This window comes from Labrus mixtus, chromosome 17, assembly GCF_963584025.1.
Source record: "Labrus mixtus chromosome 17, fLabMix1.1, whole genome shotgun sequence".
NCBI lineage: Eukaryota > Metazoa > Chordata > Actinopteri > Labriformes > Labridae > Labrus > Labrus mixtus.
Window position 1 is genome coordinate 3,045,577 of NC_083628.1, and position 20,478 is coordinate 3,066,054.

General features: G+C 42.8%; 1 protein-coding gene across 1 annotated transcript in view; it reads left to right on the top strand.

Annotated features, from left to right (window-relative positions):
- Positions 1 to 20,478, top strand: part of ttc28 (tetratricopeptide repeat domain 28) — a 126,458-nt gene that overhangs the window by 95,552 nt on the left and 10,428 nt on the right. Inside the window, exons 9-26 of the mRNA XM_061060740.1 lie at positions 1,805 to 2,001; positions 2,088 to 2,241; positions 2,763 to 2,934; positions 3,344 to 3,512; positions 3,602 to 3,762; positions 3,853 to 4,341; positions 5,724 to 5,916; positions 7,642 to 7,722; positions 8,608 to 8,860; positions 11,726 to 11,835; positions 12,781 to 12,910; positions 13,105 to 13,332; positions 14,180 to 14,369; positions 17,307 to 17,447; positions 17,551 to 17,695; positions 17,783 to 17,962; positions 19,147 to 19,730; positions 19,813 to 20,060. Coding sequence (XP_060916723.1) covers positions 1,805 to 2,001; positions 2,088 to 2,241; positions 2,763 to 2,934; positions 3,344 to 3,512; positions 3,602 to 3,762; positions 3,853 to 4,341; positions 5,724 to 5,916; positions 7,642 to 7,722; positions 8,608 to 8,860; positions 11,726 to 11,835; positions 12,781 to 12,910; positions 13,105 to 13,332; positions 14,180 to 14,369; positions 17,307 to 17,447; positions 17,551 to 17,695; positions 17,783 to 17,962; positions 19,147 to 19,730; positions 19,813 to 20,060 — 3,825 coding nt within the window. The remainder of the gene's footprint in view (positions 1 to 1,804; positions 2,002 to 2,087; positions 2,242 to 2,762; positions 2,935 to 3,343; positions 3,513 to 3,601; positions 3,763 to 3,852; positions 4,342 to 5,723; positions 5,917 to 7,641; positions 7,723 to 8,607; positions 8,861 to 11,725; positions 11,836 to 12,780; positions 12,911 to 13,104; positions 13,333 to 14,179; positions 14,370 to 17,306; positions 17,448 to 17,550; positions 17,696 to 17,782; positions 17,963 to 19,146; positions 19,731 to 19,812; positions 20,061 to 20,478) is intronic.

Here is a 20,478-nt window from a genome sequence, read left to right on the forward strand (position 1 = left end):
CCTCTAGATTTCTGCAGCAGTAATGAAGTTTCACAGCAGCAGATAGGCTATTATTAGTTTTGTTGAATTTCCCCCCACTGTAGCTTTTAAATTATTTAATGCTCTGCGCTCGTCTTTTTTTTTTTTCAAGGTTGTGAAACACCACGTATGTTCACATGCACACTCACTCACGTTTAATTTGCTTGTTGCATATTTATAGGTGTGAGGCTCACTTTGGGAATCATTATGTTTATGATTTCTCTACATGTGCAGCAAGCTCCGTTTCACATTCAGCACCAATCAAATGAATGTTGGGTTCACTCATTTGATGAGCTGTGGGCGTGAGAGCCGATGTGGTTGACAAAAATAAGGACTTGGACTTGCCTGACTTTCTTTGGACTCAACTCTTTTAGGACCAGATTTTTCTATGAAATCCTAATTTTGTAGTTTCATAAAAGATCTGCTGACCTACTTATTGTTTTGACTTTACTTTAAAAGCTTCAAATTTTTGATTGGAATTGACATTGGGCTTAATTGGACTTAATATTTCCCTTGGACTTCTCTTAATGACTTGGGACTTCTTTTGGACTTGTCCAAAGTTGTTTGATTAAAATTCACTCAGATCAGTAAAGAATAGACTCTGACATTTATGTCCAAATAAGTCCAGACTCGATTGGACAGTTAAGTGTAGATTTTCTTAGTCTCTAAATCTTGTTTTGTCTCAATGACTTTGGTCTCGACTTGGACTTAGTCTCAACCAACTCATGACTAGGGTTGTCACCATACCAAAATGTTAAACTTCAATATGATACTAGTGAAAATGGAACCATACCAATACCTGTTTTGATACCACAGCAAAAAAAAAAATTGATTGTTATTGTTATTGATTTCTTAATTACACAAATATGTTTGCAACATAATTATAATGCAAAATGTTTTTTTGAGATTACAACATGTGCAGGAGTTTGCCCTGAACGTTTCGATGGACTCACTCCTCTCCTGCTCACCTGTCTTTTGTAATTGATGGAGGTTTTTAAAGTCTGATTTGATCTCATTTTTCTGAAGACTTTTAAATATATTTGCCCAAGATTGAAATTGATCTGGTGAAAAGCGAATGCCTGACTTGGACTTGATGATGCAAAGCCTCATTTCAGCTTTTCTCAATTAATTCAGACATTATTCTGTGGACTGAATTGACTCGTTCTGGTTTACATGACTTCAGCCTAAACTACATTTGATCTCTATTAGTCTTAAAGACTTCAAACTTGATTTGCATTCTGAAATGAGTGTACACATGACCTGAACTTGATTTGATTAACTAAAGAATAGCCTTGTAGTTTCTCAAACTACATACATGTAGGATGATATGTGTGCCACAATGTGTGGCTTTAGATTTGACTTGACTTGAACAAAGTACACAAAAACTTCTTTGGGAACAGACATCCCTTGGTTTGGTCTCAAACTGCCTTTGAATCGACTTGGACTTGTGTCAAAAATTCAGATCTACTCAGATTGATAGCTCAGATCTCTACAAATGAACACTTATAGAAACGATATTCTTCAAGCTCATGTGAGGAATTATTTTCACATTTCCTGCAAAAGAAATGTGCAGTGAGTGGTACAGTATGTGTCACAGTGAAGCAGGGTGAGGTTTTTCTTCAGAAAACTGTTCTGTATGCATTAACAGGAAAATATCAGCAAATCAAGTTGTAACGCTTCGTCCACAGGGGGCGCTGATATTTACACAAATGTAAAGTTCTCATAGGATCTTCTGTAGCTTTTAAAACAACAAGTCCCATCTTGTCTTTTCTGATTTCCATCTCAGGCATCATACACCAGATGAAGGGGGAGTATGACAAAGCACTGAAGCTCCACAAAGCCCACCTGTCCTTCGCCCAGGAGCTCAGTGACTACGCCGCCCAGGGGAGGGCGTACGGCAACATGGGAAACGCCTATCACGCCCTCGGCATCTTTGACCAAGCCGTGCGGTACCACCGACAAGAACTTCAGATCTCACTGGAGGTGAACTCCCAACTCGGGATGAACAACTTTTTAACACTCTCACTCACACAAAAAACAGAATTCTGAAACTTTATTTGTGTTTTCAGGTGAACGATCGTCCATCCCAGGCCTCCACACATGGAAACCTAGCTGTGGCCTACCAGGCGCTGGGTGCTCACGACCGAGCTCTACAGCACTACCTTCATCATCTGACCATCGCACGAGAGCTCCAAGACACTCAGAGCGAAGCGAGAGCACTAGGCAAGCTAGAAGAGAGACATTCAATAAGGGGAGAAAAGAAGAATTGATTGAAAACCTTTAAGTGGCCCTATTATAATTATTTCAAGTTTTATATTTTGACTCTATGGAACCTCTTTAGTAGCTTTGCAAGAGTTAAGAATTCAAAAAAATCTCCTTAGTATCTCCCCCTGGTGTCTGTGAAACCCCTCAGTTCAGCCCATGTCTGAAACAGGAGATTTCAGGTACTGTCTCTTTAAGGCCCCTCTCCCTACAAGCCCATTTCCCCCTGATTGGCCAGCTCTCTGGAACCCTGCTCGTGTGGGTGTGTCCTTGTTCCAGCTGTGCCTTAGCCATATGACCATATAAGGAGTTCCGTGACTTTGTGATGTCACAGAATCTCCATGCTAGAAAACAGCTGTGTGTAAGCTTGTGTTTAGAGCCGACTGAGGGATGACTCGGTGGTACATGAACCATCTGATTTGAAACCTTGTCCATTCTTAGTATCATTGTCCAACACTTTAACAATATGTGTTCTTTTGCAGCTAACTTGGGGAACTTCCACTGTTGGAGAGGCGAATACGCTCAGGCATTGCCGTACTATCAGCAGTACCTAAATCTGGCCCCGGGCCTGCAGGACCTGGAGGGGGAAGGGAAGGTTTGCCACAACCTCGGCTATGCTCACTACTGCCTGGGACAGTACAGAGACGCTGTCAGGTACCACACAAAAAAAAACCTTAAAAAAAAAACACAAACCTTGAATCTTCAAGAAAATGTTTTCTAATGTGAAATTTGAAGTTTGAACCAATAGGAGTGACTTTACCGTGTTGAGCTGCTGGTGGATATTCTAGATTTTCCAACAACACCAAATCATTTTGAAGTAATTTGGCACTACAGTTTTTTAATTTGATTGGATGGTGCAGCAGTAAAAGAACATGGATTGTTTTGGTATGTTCATAACATACAGTAGGCCAGCTGCTCGAGGCTGTCCAGTGCTCAGTTTCATGACCTGTCGAATTTGCATGTTTTATCAATGAAATGTTAATTTCTTGCTCTACTGGCTTGTCACATGTCGTGCAGAGTGTAAATGAAAAATACATGCTTTTTTTTCTTCTTCTCATCTTAGGTATTACGAGCAGGACCTGGCCCTAGCTAAAGACCTACAGGACAAGTTAGCCCAGGCGAAGGCCTACTGTAACCTGGGCCTGGCCCACAAAGCACTGAGGGAGTACAGCAAAGCAGAGGAGTGTCAGAGATACCTGCTCTCTATAGCACAAGCTTTGGATAACACACAGGTCACCTTCTTCTGCTGTGTTCACTCAATAAGCTATAAAAACTCATCCTTCACACTGGCTGTTAATCACGGGGTTATATTTGTCTGCAGGCTGTGTTCAGGGCCTTTGGGAACCTGGGGGATGTGTGTGTGTGCCGGGGTGATCTTCCAGGAGCCGTGAGGTTCTACCAGCAGCAGTTAACCTTGGCTCAGAGGGTCGACGATCAGAAGATGGAGGCCGACGCGTACTCTGCGCTCGGATCAGTTCATAGGTGATAAATCCGGTGACAAAATTGGGATTTTTCTCGATTCTTCTTCTCTTACTTTTCTTCCTTCTCTTCACCGTTTCCTCCCATCTTTAGGCTGCTCCGTCAGTTGGATACAGCCTTGTCCTTCCACAGCCAGGAACTGACCGTCCGAAAAGATCTAGGTGACCAGCAGGGGGAGTGCCGCGCCCTTGGACACCTGGCGGCGGTGCACATGGCCCTGGGAGACTACGCTACAACCTTCCAGTGTTACGAGACCCAGCTGGGCCTGGCTCAGGGACTCAGGGACGCCCGATTGGAAGCGCAGGTCCACGGGAACATGGGCATCACCAAGATGAACATGAGCGTGTTCGAGGAGGCGATCGGATATTTCGAGCAGCAGTTGGCCATGCTGCAGCAGCTGAGCGGGACCGAGAGCATGCTGGACAGAGGCCGGGCCTACGGGAACCTGGCCGACTGCTACGACGCTCTGGGAGACTTCGAGGAGGCCATTCAGTACTACGAGAAGTACCTGACGGTGGCTCAGAGTCTCAACCACGTCCAGGACCAGGAGAAGGCCTACAGAGGACTCGGCAATGCTCACAGGTACACAAAGCCTCAAGGGAGAGCTTTAATATTAAAATAGTACCGATGGCCTGGTGGTGGAGTAAGCTGTTGCACACATTTGTTTGATTAATGGATTTTATTAAAGGCTTTATATGTGATTTTTTTGATCCAGCAGATGTCGCCCTTGAGCACCAGCATGAAACCAAAACAACTCGCGCTGCATTGTTGTGTTAGCATGCTAATGCTAGCGATCTTTATTATGCTCGTATCTTCACACTGCATGTAAATTTACCTGAAATGAGCGTGATCTAGAAACACAGTTAAGCAGTGAGTACAGTATGTTATTCTTCTTTTCTCTAGTCCCTCAATTAAACAACTTTTATACTCGAGGGGAGGAGTCAGCCGGCCGTCCGGGCGATGTAAACAAACTGAAAATAGGACTCGGAAAACTCGGAAAACATCACAGACAGTGGGACTCGGGTGTTACACCCATTGTAGACAGTCATGACTCACAGAGTTATTTTCAGAGGATATACTTGATTTGTGTGAAGTGTGAAAAATCACAAATAAAGACTTTAAATGAACGCTGAATTTAGAAACGTTAATGCAACTAGATTGAAACTCCACAGAAATTACGGATAAATAATGTGCTTGGATGTCTTTAAAATCCCATCTGAGCAAATGTTTAAGGTGCTTTTCATTGGCCAATACAACATCTATTTACACTTAATTGGCAAGTGCAGCCGCTCACTACTTTCTGTTTAGATTAGTGCTGATATGTATGTCATGTATATTTGTGTCCATTGCTTTCCCATTAGTTTAGATATGTCTTTCCTCTCTCTCCAGCATTCATGCAAAAAAACTGAAATGAGCTTTTTCTTGCCTGAGGGGAAAAAAAACTTCACACATTTCAAATTAGATTCATAACAAAGATGAAGAAAAAAAAAAACACAGCTCAGTAATAGTAAAAAGTATGAGCGTTGATGGGAGGAGTGGTAGTTCCTTCTCCTCTTCTCTTGTGAAACTAAGCAAGTAATTTTCCCTGACAGAAGAACAAGGCGTAATGACGGGTTTCCTCTTTTCCATCTGTTTGACTCTCTTCCTGCTCGCTGCAGCGTGTGCAGACGATTGAAACGAGAGCAGATTTATTCCAATGAACAAAGCCTTTGTAGATGTTTCTTCTTTTACTCTTTCTCTCTGAGGATGAAGAACTGTTTTTCACAGTGGAAAAAAAATCTAAATGTCCTCTTATTATGGACCTATTTGCTGTCCTGTTTGCTTTCTTAAATTGCCCATATTGGTCTCTCTGGATGAAAGGAAGCTTTGATTGCGGCAGAGCGAGCAGTCTGTGTTTTGTTTTGACATAAAGAAAGGTAATCATATCCTGTGTTTTTCCTTCTTTTCCCCCCTGCCATCTTCAGGTCTATGGGAAGTCTCCAGCAGGCTCTGGTGTGCTTTGAGAAGCGACTGGTGGTGGCCCATGAGCTCGGAGGGGAAGGAGGGGGCAAGGCTCAGGCTTATTGGGAGCTGGGTACCTTACACAGCCAGCTGGGGAACTACGAGCAAGCCCTCTCCTGCCTGGAACATCAGCTGAATATTGCACGAACAGCTGGGGTAAGGACTTGTTTCTACCACCAATTTATATTCAAGAGTGTGAGGAACAGACACGAGAAAAAAAGGGAAAAGTCAAAATTTAAATATGTATTTCGGGCCTGTGCTTGAGTATCATTTAAAAAAAAAAAACACAGAGAAAACCAAGAATAAACTGAACTTTCTCTGAGGGATAGTTAAAAAATTCTTCTTCTTCTTCTTCTAACTCAAAATGTTAAAAACAAAGTAAAATAGAAGACATATATATATTTATATATAAAAGAAAGAAAAATGTCCAGCATCAAAGATGAAATGCAAAAAGAGAGAAAAGTGTGTGAAAAGTTGTGTGAATAAAACTGAACTGTTGAATATAAAGTCCTACTTTCAGTGTTAGTGTCTGTTATTAAAGAAAAAGTGAGTCAGATCTGGATATTTTTGACTCTTAGATTTGATGCATTATTTTTGCTTTTTCTTCTTAAATGTAAAACTAATAAATCAATTCCTCTTTTGATATTTTTTTCTTATAGTCAAGTCAAAGTTTACTCATGTAGCACATTCAAAGCAACCTCATTTGACCAAAGTGTTGTGGAGATTTAAAAAAACAATATAAGATTCAAGATTCAAAGATTCAAAATGTTTATTGTCATGTGCACAGTAGGAAACATGTTTCCCTGTACAATGAAATTCTTTCTTTGCTGTCCACAATGAATGCCAACAATAAAATATAAAAATTAAACATAGCCAAATAAAAATAATAATGATAATAAAAACAATAATAATATATACAAATATACAAAAAATAAGGACATTTGAAGGCAGTAGAGTGCAAATAGAAAATTTAAACTTGTGATTAAAAAGAACAAGAAAAAAGACAAGAAATAAAACAATAACTCAGTAAAATGGGAGCAATACAAAGTCAGAATGTCGAGCTCAAAGGCAGGGTTGGTCATTTCCTCCAGATCCAATTTTTAAGATTTTGGTTGAAATTGTCTTTAGGTCCTGACAGACATTAATAACTCAAGTTCTTTGAAAAAGGAACAAAGAAAATCTGTCATCTGTAGCAGTTTGTAAGTCTGTAAAAACATCAACCAATGTCTGCCACCAATCTGATGAACCAATCACACGCCTCCCTGTCTCCCTGCTCATTCTCGACCTCTTGCGTGCTCTAGCCCACACTCAAAGCGCGTCACCGATGACTTTAGGAGTTTATACTGAGAGTTTACTTACCGCTGAATGAGACATGAGACGACTTCGTTTCTACACAATGTAAGAGATGAGCTGAGGTCCACTTCTGGAGCATGTAAGTGAGGGGGCGTGGCTTTAGAGGGAGCACAGAGGGGAGGGGGGGTGGATGCAGACGTAGCACAGAGGGAATGCTACTTTCAAAATCATGCTAGTTTTTGAAAATGACCAACCCTGCCTTTAACTTAAGTAAAAAGCCAAAGTAAAGAAGTGGGATTTAAGAATGTTACGTATAATCAAAAGGTCAACTTTATGCTCAACATATGACTTTATTCTCATCATCATTTCAAACATTTCACTTTATTCTTCACACTTTGTGTCTCTAATTTTTTACTGTACAAGCTCAAGTGAAACATATCCTCCATTTATTTTTTTTACCACATAAGCCCAGCACTAACGCTCTTACGCAGATTTTTTCTTCTCGCTTTGATGAATATGAAATTAATCACCTTTCACGAGTACCTTGTACACAGATAAAAATGTAGTAAATCCTGCTCTCCCTGTCAGGATAAATCCCTGGAAGCAGAAGCGAGCGACGCTCTCGGGGGCGTTTATCAGCTGATGGCAGACAACGAGACGGCGCTACAGGTAAGCGCAGAGTCATAATGCAGCATGACTCAGTGTTTCCCAGCTGTAACTTCAAGGAATATTTTGAGATTTTGTGCCATCCATCTCTTTAGTCAGCACGAACAGTGGAGTCATCCCCGTCCATCCTGTCGATCACTGAGGGTTTAAATGTACTCGTCTTTATCCTGATCATCATGCAGAAGGCTCTGAGAGGCCGTGCTCTCATTCTGTCTTCATTTTTTCTGTGTCTTGCTGCTTTTTCCCTTATTTTTGATCTGAAAATTAATCAACTGTAAATGCATACGGGCCTGTAATTGAGACCTGCCTTCATTAGTCAAAACATGCATCAACACCAGGCTAGTAAAAAGGGACTGGGCTTTTTATTTGAAGTTTGACGTTGAGTGAAGTTCTTAAAAAATGTCAAACTTACTTAATTCGCTTTTTCAATTCTTTGCACATCTTTGGGAGAACAAACTTGTTTAAAGTGAGAATATGCAATTTTTCACAGTGTGAAGCTACGAGCAAACTAAAGAGCGCTAGCATTAGCATGCCAACACAACAATACTGCTCGAGTTGTTTTGGTTTCATGCTGGTCCTCAAGGGCGACATCTACTGGATCAAAAAGTTGCATATTCTTCCTTTAACCACATTATCAAGGAATTCCCCGCACCCTACCAAAAAATGGTCCAGCACATCCTCTTGAAATACCAAACTTTTTGCCATGTTAGCTGTCGGGCTTTTCTATGGATTAAACCAACAGGATGTCAATCAATCAGTTAACTGTAGATTTGCTAGTTGGCCGAATATGTTACCCTCAAAAGAATTGAGGTAAGCTAAGCGTCACATCGCTAGGTCGGTTTGATTTTAGCAAAATGACAGTGAAGTAACCACGCTGTCCCACTGCAGTGGCACCAGAGGGCTTTGGACATAGCAGAGCAGACGGGATGCGTGAGGAGCCAGGGTCGAGCCTACGGAAACCTGGGACTGACCTATGAAGCTCTGGGAAACTACGAGCGGGCGGTGGTCTTCCAGGAGCAGCACCTGAGTGTGGCGGCCCAGACCAACGATCTGATTGCCAAAACGCTCGCCTACGGGAGCCTCGGGAGGATCCACCATGCACTGCAAAACTCTGCACAGGCTGTGATGTATCTACAGGAAGGTAAGAAAGTGTAGAGTAAGCATCTGATAACTGAGACGGAGTCACGCTTCCTCCTCCTCTGTGAAATGGACTGTTCAATATTGATGCACCTGAATCACATGCATCATCTGTGTGATGGGATTTCTGTGTTTCAACATCTCCTCTGCGTTCAAAGGCAACCACTTACTGACAACAAACTCAACTTTCGATGAAAAGGGTTCAAGAATGTCAGTCACGCTCTCACCTTCCCCTGTAGCCACAAACACTCGTTTTAGGGAGTCTTCGGCTCTTTACGCACACTTTGATCTGCATGTGGGCATCTTATTTTAAAGTCAGAGTTGTTTAGGCCTGAATACATTGTGAGCTGTGTTACTGAAACCCCTCAGAAGCATGAAAGGTATTCATGAGTCTGACGGAGACTAAAAGAAGATCAGTGCTCGGCTGTTTATCCTGCAGTGTGCGTTCCTTCAGGCAGCTTGTTGTCAATAATCCTGTTTGATTGAACTTCTCCTCTAACTAGACTACTAAAGCACACATTCAAATCTTTCCCCTTTCTAACATTAAAACTGCTCCCTAAACTAATCCAGAAGAATATTTTTAACACCAGTAAAACACACTAAACCTTTGGAAACAGACCTCCAACAGGCTTTCTTAATGCAGAGAGTTCTTTGTTCTACCCTCGTCCACGTCACATTGTACAGTTTTCATGACATTATTTATAACGTTTCGTTGCAGTTTTGTGTTGTATGGCCTGGTGCTTGTTTGGTGTGTTGTGCTGTGTTTTGTGGTGAATTGCATAATGTTGCATTATTCTACGTTGCATTATTTTTCATAATGTACGATTATTTTGCATTACGTAGCATTACGTAGCATTACGTTACGTTGCTGTTATGTTACGTAGCGTTATGTTTTGTATCTGATATGTTACGTAGTGTTCCGTTCCGTAGCGTTACTTTCCTTAGCGTTACGTAGCGTGATGTTACGTAGCGTGACGTTACGTAGCATTACACTACGTTGCTGTTATGTTAGAAAGCGTTACGTAGCTTTACGTGACATAGTGTTATGTAACGTTACATTACTGAGCTGTTATCAGCGTTATGTGGCGTGACGTTATGTGGCATTGCGTGGTGTTACGTAGCGTGGCGTTACGTAGGGTGACGTTACGTAGCGTGACGTTACGTAGCGTGACGTTACGTAGCGTGACGTTACGTAGCGTGTCGTTACGTAGGGTGACGTTACGTAGCGTGTCGTTACGTAGGGTGACGTTACGTAGGGTGACGTTACGTAGGGTGACGTTACGTAGCGTGTCGTTACGTAGCGTGGCGTTACGTAGGGTGACGTTACGTAGCGTGACGTTACGTAGCGTGACGTTACGTAGCGTGTCGTTACGTAGCGTGTCGTTACGTAGGGTGACGTTACGTAGCGTGTCGTTACGTAGCGTGTCGTTACGTAGGGTGACGTTACGTAGGGTGACGTTACGTAGCGTGGCGTTACGTAGGGTGACGTTACGTAGCGTGTCGTTACGTAGCGTGGCGTTACGTAGGGTGTCGTTACGTAGCGTGACGTTACGTAGCGTGTCGTTACGTAGCGTGTCGTTACGTAGGGTGACGTTACGTAGCGTGTCGTTACGTAGCGTGTCGTTACATAGGGTGACGTTACGTTACGTAGCGTGACGTTAAGTAGCGTGGCATTACGTAGCGTGGCATTACGTAGCGTGGCGTTACGTAGCGTGACGTTACATAGCGTGTCGTTACGTAGCGCGGCGTTACGTAGGGTGACGTTAGGTTATGTAGTGTTCTTAGTGTTGAGTAGTGTTCAACGTTACGTTACTTAGCTGTTACGTTACATGGTGCTGCAAAATATGGCATTAGGTTCCGTAGCCTTTCATTCGTAGCTTTACTTTAGCCTACCTAGTGTTACGTTACCTCACGTTGTTGCAATATATTGCATTACGTAAAGTTAGAAAGCATTGTTACGTTGCGTAATCTTACGTTTCAATATATTTGGGGGGGATGATGGGGGTATTTTTGCCAGGTAAATAGCGGGGAACGACATGCAGCAAAGGGCCAAAGGTCGAACTCAAACCCTCGGCTGCTGCGACGGGGACCACAGCCTCCCTGCATGGGGGCGCACGTCATAACTGCTAGGCTATCAGACGCCCCACTTTGCATTGCATTTTTGCACCGGCAGTTTTATTTCTGTTTGAGAAATCAAAGAGTTAAAAAGACGAGTAGGCAAAACCAAGGCTGAGAAAATTTTAAAATTGAAGGGGTATTTTGGGGCCTGTTAGATACAGACACGGTTTGTCACTTTCCTCACTGATCGTCTCAACTTTAATTGATCATTAACTCAACAAGCAAGGAGAAATTCAAATTAGAGTTTAGGTAAGGACAGAAACTTCCGTACGAGTGCCTCCAATTAACCTCCTTAAAATGAACCGAAAACACCCCAGACTGAGAACATCACAGCAGACAGACAGAAGCATCCAGAGAAGCATGAATCCAAACTTGATATTTGATGAGCTTCGGCTCCATCTGAGAGTCTAATGAGAACTAATTACAACCTGTCACGACTGTCTGCTCGCACTCAGCAGGGGAGACGAAACATATCAGAGACAAACTGAAGAGCAGACAGAATACGAGAGCTTTGAATCAGCGAGATGAAAAGACAGAAAGACAAGAGGAACAATGAGAGAAGAAGAACGGCAAATGTGAGCGCCCAGGGCTCAGCGCGAGTTCGCCTCAACGCGGCAACCGTTGTCACGAGCGTTAAAGAAGCAGGACTTTCAAAGCCATGATGTTCAGATCAGCCTCAAGTAGCGAGCGTCTGATCTTCTTCTTGTCTTCTCCTCCTCCTCCTCCTCCTCCTCCTCCTCCTCTTCCTCAGGTCTGCGTCTGGCGGAGCAGTTGGGTCGGAGAGAAGATGAAGCTAAGATCCGCCATCGCCTCGGCCTGTCGCTGTGGGCCGGAGGAAACCTGGAGGAGGCTCAACACCAGGTGTGTATGTGTGATGGCATGCTCACATCTGCATAATCTGTAGTGTTGCAAATCACATGGGTGTTAATGGGACTAACTGGGTTTTTGCAGCCAGCCTCAAGTGGCCATTTGAGGAACTGCAGTTTTTGCACTCTTATTTGCATGTTTTTTCCCTGTAACTTGCGATTTTTCAACTTTAAGAGAAAATCCAAATTTCTTTCATGATAATGTGTAAACTTTTGTTCAACAGAAGCCGTATTAAAGTCAAGAGTCAAACATATCAAACATGATCCAAAATATTTTTAAATTAAAGAGCTGTTCAGTTTCAACATGAAGAAAAGCAATGTGAAGATGTAGCAATATTTTCAATGTGTAGAAGGATTTTTATCATATTAGGAGTACATTTAGATTATTGTTTGATTATTGTTGTGAAGAAGAGTAGTACGAAAACAGCATATCTAAAGTTATTATGAGTTACATAACAGAGGCAGATACACGAGAAGAAGTACACACAAATGTTTAACATTGTCGAGGATTCTACAGCAAACATGAAAATAGTTTTATAGTATTGATATTGATAATATTTAGCTTAATGATTATAGTTTCTAGAGTAGTTTATTGATCTCAGTTACCTGTTTGATAGGGAGAACCTCAGCATCCTAACTCTCTAGCTTGGTTGTGTATGTGTAGTGCCATCTAGTGGTTTGTATTGGTACAGCGTGAGCTTCTTCTGCTTTGAAATAATGAGTTTAATAAATAAAAACGGGTGACAGATTTAAGGACACAGCTGACATGAGTGAGGAAACATAATGAATGCACATACTCAGGGGTTTTGCAGGCTTGAAAATGTCCTCACAATCAGCAGATCCCGACCAGCCTGAACACCTCAGAGAGTTTTGTGTGTATTTTTCGCTCTTCTGTTTTACCATCAATGAGATTAATGTCTGTTTTCTGTGTGTGTTTCAGTTGTACAGGGCGTCGGTGTTATTTGAGACATTTCGTCATGAAACGCAGCACAACACGGATTACAAGCTCTCTCTGTTTGATCTGCAAACCAGCTCGTACCAGGCTCTCCAGAGGGTCCTCGTCAGCCTAGGTGAACGAGATGTCCTCCTTTCTTATTTTAATTTTTAATTTGTAAAACATTCCTCATCTTTCATCTTTACACGTTCTTTTTCTCTGTTTTTAATGCACCACATTTTCACCTGATGTCGACGTTTATTTATCTACTTTAGACCTTCTATTCTCCCACATCTCCACCTCTTATTTACCTTCTGTTTCACCATTCAGGCCGACACGATGAGGCCTTGGCGATAGCAGAACGAGGGCGAACACGAGCCTTCGCCGATCTCCTTGTTGAACGTCAGAAAGGAAGTCAGCTGGCAGCGAGCGCCGACCCGTACATCCCGGTCACAGTGGAGAACATCCTGGAGACGGTGAACGGTCAGAGGGCCGTGGTTCTGTATTACTCTCTGGCTGGAGGCTTCCTGTACAGCTGGCTGATAGCACCGGGCACAGGTACACACACAGTTAAAGGATCAATCAGTGAGATATCTACTGAATTAAATCATAAAATGACCTTACTATGTGATCAGACATTAAGGAAACATGCTATGTTGAAGTGCTGGCTTCTCTGACAACAATACAGCAGCCAGTATGTCCTCCTTCTAACTTTAGATTCTGCTCCTGAATGGTCTGTTTTTGTTTGGACCAGAGAATGTAGGCGCTTTTAAGACACCACCACACAGCCGTTTTGGACGCCCCCCCCCCCGGTTTGCCAGACAAATTAATAACCAGCAGGTGTTGCAGGGATGGAAATGGGCAAGCCTCTGCATGCTTCTAATAAGCTCCACGAGCAGAAATGTGGTAAAACTAGGCTAAATATTGGAGATGCTTTTGAAAAATGGACAGAGGTTAGAACGCAGAGCTATGCAAAGCTGGCTAAACACTGAAGCTTCAGTGTCCACGTCATGGCAAAAACCGTGGATTTATATTTGTTTTTAACCTTTAATCACCTCATGGCCTTTCTGCTCGAGGGATCGTTATATGTGTAGCCCCATCACTTCTGTTTTTCAATCCAACACTTATTAAATCGGGGGCTGAAACAAAAATCACAGCTTCTCAGTTGCCACCAGAAAACAGGGCTGTAGACTTTTGGCCTGGTTAATAATTCACATATTTTCCCAAACTGTGCCCTGAATACTGAGTTTGGAGCAATTTTGTATGCAGACTTGTGTTTGATATCGCTCCACGACAAGCATTCAAAAATCCATGTCCCAGTTTCCCCAGTTATTTTTTGCCTTTACCCAACCCAGTATGCAGCGCAGTACATTTTATACTAATAATAATCTTCATTCTTCAACAGGTATTGTGAAGTTTAACGAGGTGTACCTGGGAGAGGCTGGGGTGGAGGCTTCAGAGCTCCAGGATGGAGGAGGGAGTCCACAGAGCGGAAGAGGGGGAGGAGGAGGAGGAGGAGGTGGAGGTCCTCTCTCTCTGGAGCAGTACATCAGTAACGCCAGAGAAGCTTTAGGAGTGGACAGCCACTACAGCAGGTTTGGCTGCTTTCTATTATGATGCCGCTTGTGAGATGGTTTGATTTCATTCCTTCATTTGCTACTTAATTATTGTTGTTTGAATTCTACCAATTGCATTGAGTCTGCAAGCATTACAAAAAAAAGACACAATCCAATTCAATTTAACATGTAGAAAAGAAAGTGAAACAAACTAAGGGCATTTTCACATTAGGCACAGTTGCTCCACATTTCATGGATATAAATGAAAATTAATTTTGGGGAATTCATTTTCGGAACTAGAGGTGGGGGAAAAAATTATTTATGTAAAAACCGAGATTCTTTTCTTGTGAGATTTCACAACTTCCAAAAATCGAGTAAGTGCCTAAGGCTAGCTCTTTAACTCAGTAGAACGCCAAATGTACTAGCAAGAAATTCAGCCGGTCTCACAGATGCCTGAAGAAGACCCTGAAGTAGCCCATGTACTAAATTCAAAAATAGATTTTGTATCCAGAATCGTTTTGAATCAAAAATAGATTCTGACTCGAATCATGACCCCAAGAATCGATATCGAAATCAAATCATGAGACACCTTAAGATTTCCAGCCCTATTGGGAACCTCTGCGCTAGCCTAACCTCAAGCTAACAAGCTAACAAACACCATTAATAAAGATGAAAACTACACTATGATATGTATGCTAGGGACTTCTTTTTTTATAGTTTGGGCATCTTTAACTCTTAACATTACTGTAATACTAACGCTAGCTTAACACGCACTGCTTTCTCAATGGCTATTGTTGTGTTAGCCTAAATGGTGTTGAGGGAAAGTATTTCTTAAAACAAGAGATTGAGAGGATTTTCTTCCAGTCCTTTTTTATACCTTAATGTGTAACAACCATTTAAGAGAAGTTTTAAATCCAAGAAGAGCTTTTTTTTTTTTTTTACTTTTCTGAAAGGGAACTTAAACTTTTCAGCAGAGGCTCTTCTAGCTAACATACAGCAGCTAGCATAGACATCGAAACTAGCTCTTCATCTTTGTTCATTCAAACACAAGAGAGGAGAGTGAATAAAAAACAAGCAAGAGGAGCCACATGCTGCCTGTCATCAGTCTTCCTGTTATACCGCTGTCTCTCTCTCTCCTGCCATATTTCTTTACTCTCAATTATCCTGCCCACAACTGCGGGCCTCGGTTGGCATCGCGGACGCCTTTGTAAATCACTACCATGTGTCGTGTCAGCAAATGTTCCCCCACACAAACTGCGTCTCAACTTTCTGTCTAAAAAAAACCCCCCAAAAAACCTAACAACACTGCAGTGTGTTTACTGCAGCGAGTGTCTTTCCCCTGTGTGTTTGTGTATTTATTTCTGTGTGTGTGTTGAAGCCTGGAGCCTTTCTCTCTTTATGTGTGGTAATTATGACTCCCGCTCATCCACACTATGAAAAGTATTTGCACATATGCAGCATTAAAAACACTTTCCCAAACCCAGCAGTGGAGTTTTTACTGCCCTCCAGCATGTATCCAGGCTGCGGAAAGTGCTATTTAAACACAAATCAAATCTCCCTGAGCTGTGAAAACTGCAAGACAGGGAATCACATAAAAGCTAATGGCTTTTGGGTAATGATAAATTCAGCAGGCCATCAGTGCAGGACAGAAAGACTGCAGAGTCCATCTATTCATATCCGTAAAAATGACTGCTGTTGGATCAGTTTGTAACTCAGCACTAAAACATTTCTGACTAGTTCATAAAACATTTTCTTTTTTTCTCTGCTTCCTGTAATATCCTGTAAAGTTAAATTTTTTTCCTGAAACGTGTTGAAATGCTAAATGGATTTCACTTCAGCTTGTGCTTGAGAACTTTTCTAGTCTTCTGATTACTCAAAGTGCTTTTACACACCTATACATTCACACACTGATGGTAGAGGCTGCTGTGTAAAGTGACCATCAGCAGTAAGTAACCCATTCATCCGTCGACGATGAACTTGGGGTTAAGCGTCTTTCCCAAGGACACATCGGACATGTTGCTGCAGGAGCTGGGGATCAAACCCCCAATCTTCTGTTTTGACGACTTTAGGAAGAATGCATGTTTAGCATTGACTTCTCTAATCATCCCCACAGTCTTCTTCCCCTTTCAATATATGCTCCATGATTTCATCTTGGAGTGAGATTTTTCCGGGTTGCATCTTAAAACCGACATCCCAAACACTCACATGACCAATATACGACAGACAAATGCAGACAAACACATATTTTTACATGTCAGTTCGTCCCACAGGGAGAAGGTTTTCTTCAGTGATGATTAAGGTGCTTATCGTCTCAGTTTTTATATTTCAAATATTTTCAAATATTGAGTTTTCATCATGTATATATAAACACAAAATACAAAAAAAGAATAATAAAACATAGAAAACACCAGGGTTGGGCAGTAATATTCCACATTGCCACAAATGGTATAATAATGTGCAGAACAAGTAAGACAAACAAGTCTCTGTGGCAGTGACAGTAATATCTGATATAGTGCAATAGCCCTTCCCCCTCCCAATCGTCTCAGTTTTTAACCTTTTTTTTTTTTCATGAAAAGAAGTTGTGGTGTGCCGATCAGTGCGAGCAAATACCACAGCTTTTTTGTACTTCTTCTTCTTTGGAAACCGCAGTCTTTTCCCAGACGGTTGACCCCTAAATCATTGGGATTGGCTTCTCCACAGGCAGGCACATCCCTATGATTTACAATTGCACTTGTTCGGTTAAAGGTTCAAACCATAGAGTGTGATTCAGACAGATGATGATTATGTTGACCGGTGCGTTCAGGGGCAATCTGTTGAAAGTCAAGCCATAGATTGAGGTGGAAAAAAACAAACAATTAAATGTCAGAAAAGGCATGCATGGAGTGAGAGTGTGAGATTTACTACTGCTTTGTTTCATTTTCCTGCTGATATTAGCGTGCAGTAATAACACTGACTTACTCTTTTTCTTCTCTGCAGAGTTTGCTCCAGCAGCGAGACGGAGAGTGAAGCCGGAGATCTGTTGGAGCAACAGTTTGAGGAGCTGAACAACAAACTCACCTCAGCCACAGACCCCACAGGTTACCTCCGCATGGTGTCCAGAAACAACCTCTTCAACAGGTCTGACTTGATCTTTATGTTTGAATGATTTTTCGCTGAGTCTTGCTGTTTTTTCGCTCCTCCACTTTAATCTCTGCCGTGATTGTTTTTTTGCCTCTTCCAGAAGCTGTCAGAGCATGACGAGTCTCTACAGCGCCACCGTTTCTCCGGCTAAGGAGAGCTCAAACTCTCCTCTATGCAGGCCGAGTAACATCAGCAAACCTCCTCTGCGAGCCCTTTATGACTTACTCATAGCACCGATGGAAGGGGTATGTATTTGAGTGTGGACTGCATATCAACTTATCCTTTTTACACTTCCTTTTCCTGATTCTTTTGTCTCCTCTCGTCTCCTCCAGGGCCTGATGCACAGCAGCGGACCTGTGGGCAGACACAGACAGCTCGTGTTGGTGCTGGAGGGAGAATTGTACCTGATCCCATTTGCCTTGCTCAAAGGCAGCTCCTCTAATGAATACCTTTATGAAAGGTTCAGTCTCATTTCTGTTCCTTCTTTAGCCAGCCTGGGAGCATCCGTCAAGGTGGGTGTAGTGGTCTCTTTAGTTTGTAATATCACGTAATAAATGAACATGTACTTGTATTTTCAGCTGTCCTCCACACCCCCTCGTCCCTGCTAGATGCTGCTGGTTTAAGTTTGAGGTGTTGCATAATTTTATGTTTGTTTGTTTGTTTGGGGCATTTTGTAAATCTGGGGGGAGAGAGAGTAGGGGATGACATGCACCAAACAGGGACAGGATCAGGATCCACCTAAAGTGCGACAAGATTAGTAGCCTCTGTACCTGGGACGCTCGCTCCAACAACTGAACTTTACTGGCTCCCAATAATTCTATATTTGTGAAGTGAAATTTGTGTTTTTCACTAAAAGGTTCAGGTTTTGAATCTGACCTGTGGCTCCTTTCCTGCAGGTCATTCCCCTCTCTCTCTCACCATGATTTCCAACTCTATCCACTGTCCTGTCACTCAAACAAATGCACAAAACCCCTAAAAAAAGAAAGTAAAATGCTTATTTTCTTTAGCCCCAAACAGCCGTTATTCCTCCCTTTTCAAAGTCACCAGACTCCATTCACAAAACAGTCATTTTAACTTGCAGAGCACACGTGGCGCCCGTCTGTTGTTTTCTCAATAGCTCGGCCTTTTTTGGGTTATTTTTGTGAATTTGATGGTTTAGATGGTTAATTGAGATTCAACAAAATTAAATTGTGCAACACAGTTACACAATTAAATACTGGTTTGATTGATTCAGCGGTGGAGAAGCATCTCCGGCTTCCTCTGAGGTAAAATGACTGTTTTTGTCAATGACGTCTGGTGTGTTTGAAGAGAGCGACGACATGGCTCTTTGTGCTTTGAATTAAAGTATCCAGCCTTAACACAAAGGTCTCGTCATAATTCTGTAACCTTGTAAGACTATTATGGTAATGCACTGGGCCTGTTAGCTAAATTGCTCTTTTAGTGGATGTACTTTGTTCAGGCACATTTTCCCCAAGAATGACATCACAGCCTGACTTTTGGTTGCAAGCTAAATAAATCTACTCTTTTAAAAATTAAAAATTAAAATAAGAAAGGAGGATATCTCATTCACCTAGGCTGACGAGGACCCTCTGGAGAGCCTGGTACGAAGTCATTTAGACCATGAAAGTGTAAAAACTAACAAACAACACCAGAATCACTATTTAAATAGTTTTCCTCATTTCCTTTGCTCCCCCAGCCTCATCCCCGTCGTGGAGGCCCCTTCCACTGCTCTGACGGAGGCTCGGTGGCTGCAGTGGTCGGAGCTCCTCGCCTGCCCTCCTCTGTGATGGACCGCTGGCTGTGGGGACCGTTACCTTCAGCCCAGGAGGAAACCCTGGGCCTCGGGGAACAGCTGGGGTGTCATCCTTTAACCGGAGCGAACGCCACAAAGGAGCGCGTTTTAGCAGCTCTGAATCAGGCCGAGTGCGTCCACTTTGCAACTCACATATCCTGGAAACTCGCCGCTTTGGTCCTCGCGCCCAGCCAGGAGCATGCAGGAGGAGGAGGAGGGGGAGGAGGAGGAGGAATATCCAGGGAGAGGTCACCATGTGGAACATCAACTGCAGGCGACACTGAAGGTCAAGACGGGAGAATCAGGGGTTCATTTTCAAAGAGCCACAGCAGCCCGGAGGGACTCAGAGGAGCAGACGAGATGAGCGAGGACGGGGACAGTTTGTGTGACTTGGAGAGCGTGTACGACAGTCCACCTCTTCATGACTTCCTCCTCACTGCTGCAGACATCCTGGACCTGTGCCTGAGCGTCAAACTGGTGGTTCTGAGGTACAGACATTTACTAGATTCAACAAAAGCCCGTTAAGAATTGCAAATTTGTCTTGACCTCTGATTCTGGTCCTCTCCTCAGGTTGTACCCGGAGTCCAGCAGCAGGGTGTCAGCAGACGGGGTGGTGGGTCTGACCCGGGCCTTCCTGGCCGCGGGTGTCCAGTGCGTGTGCGTCTCCCTGTGGCCCGTGCCAATAGCCGCCTCCAAACTGTTCACGCACACCTTCTACACGGCGCTCCTCAACGGGACCAAAACCAGCGCCGCTCTGACGGAGGCCATGAAGACGCTTCAGAGCAGCAAACACTTCTCACACCCCTCCAACTGGGCGGGTGAGCAAACAGAACCATGCATAAACACATAAAAAACACTAAGGTAGGCGCGTGGATGTAGCTCAAGGGTTAGGGTATATGCTACATGTACAGAGGCTACAGTCCTACTCTGACCCTTGGCCCATTGCCACTCTCTTCTCCCTCTTTTTCCAGTCTTTCTTTAGCAGAATAGAGTTAGAGATAACAATATACCAAATATTGAAAAAGAAAAAAAAACATGTCTCTATCTTCAAAGCAACTGGACTCAAAAACAGTGATTTTACCTGCAGAACACAAGAGCTACTACTGTCTTTGTATGAGTTCGATTAAGGTTTTCTAATTCAGAATCAGAATCAAAATCAGAATCAGAATCGGGGTTTATTGCCAAATACATTTACACATACAAGGAATTTGACTTGGTGTATTGGTGCTAAACAAT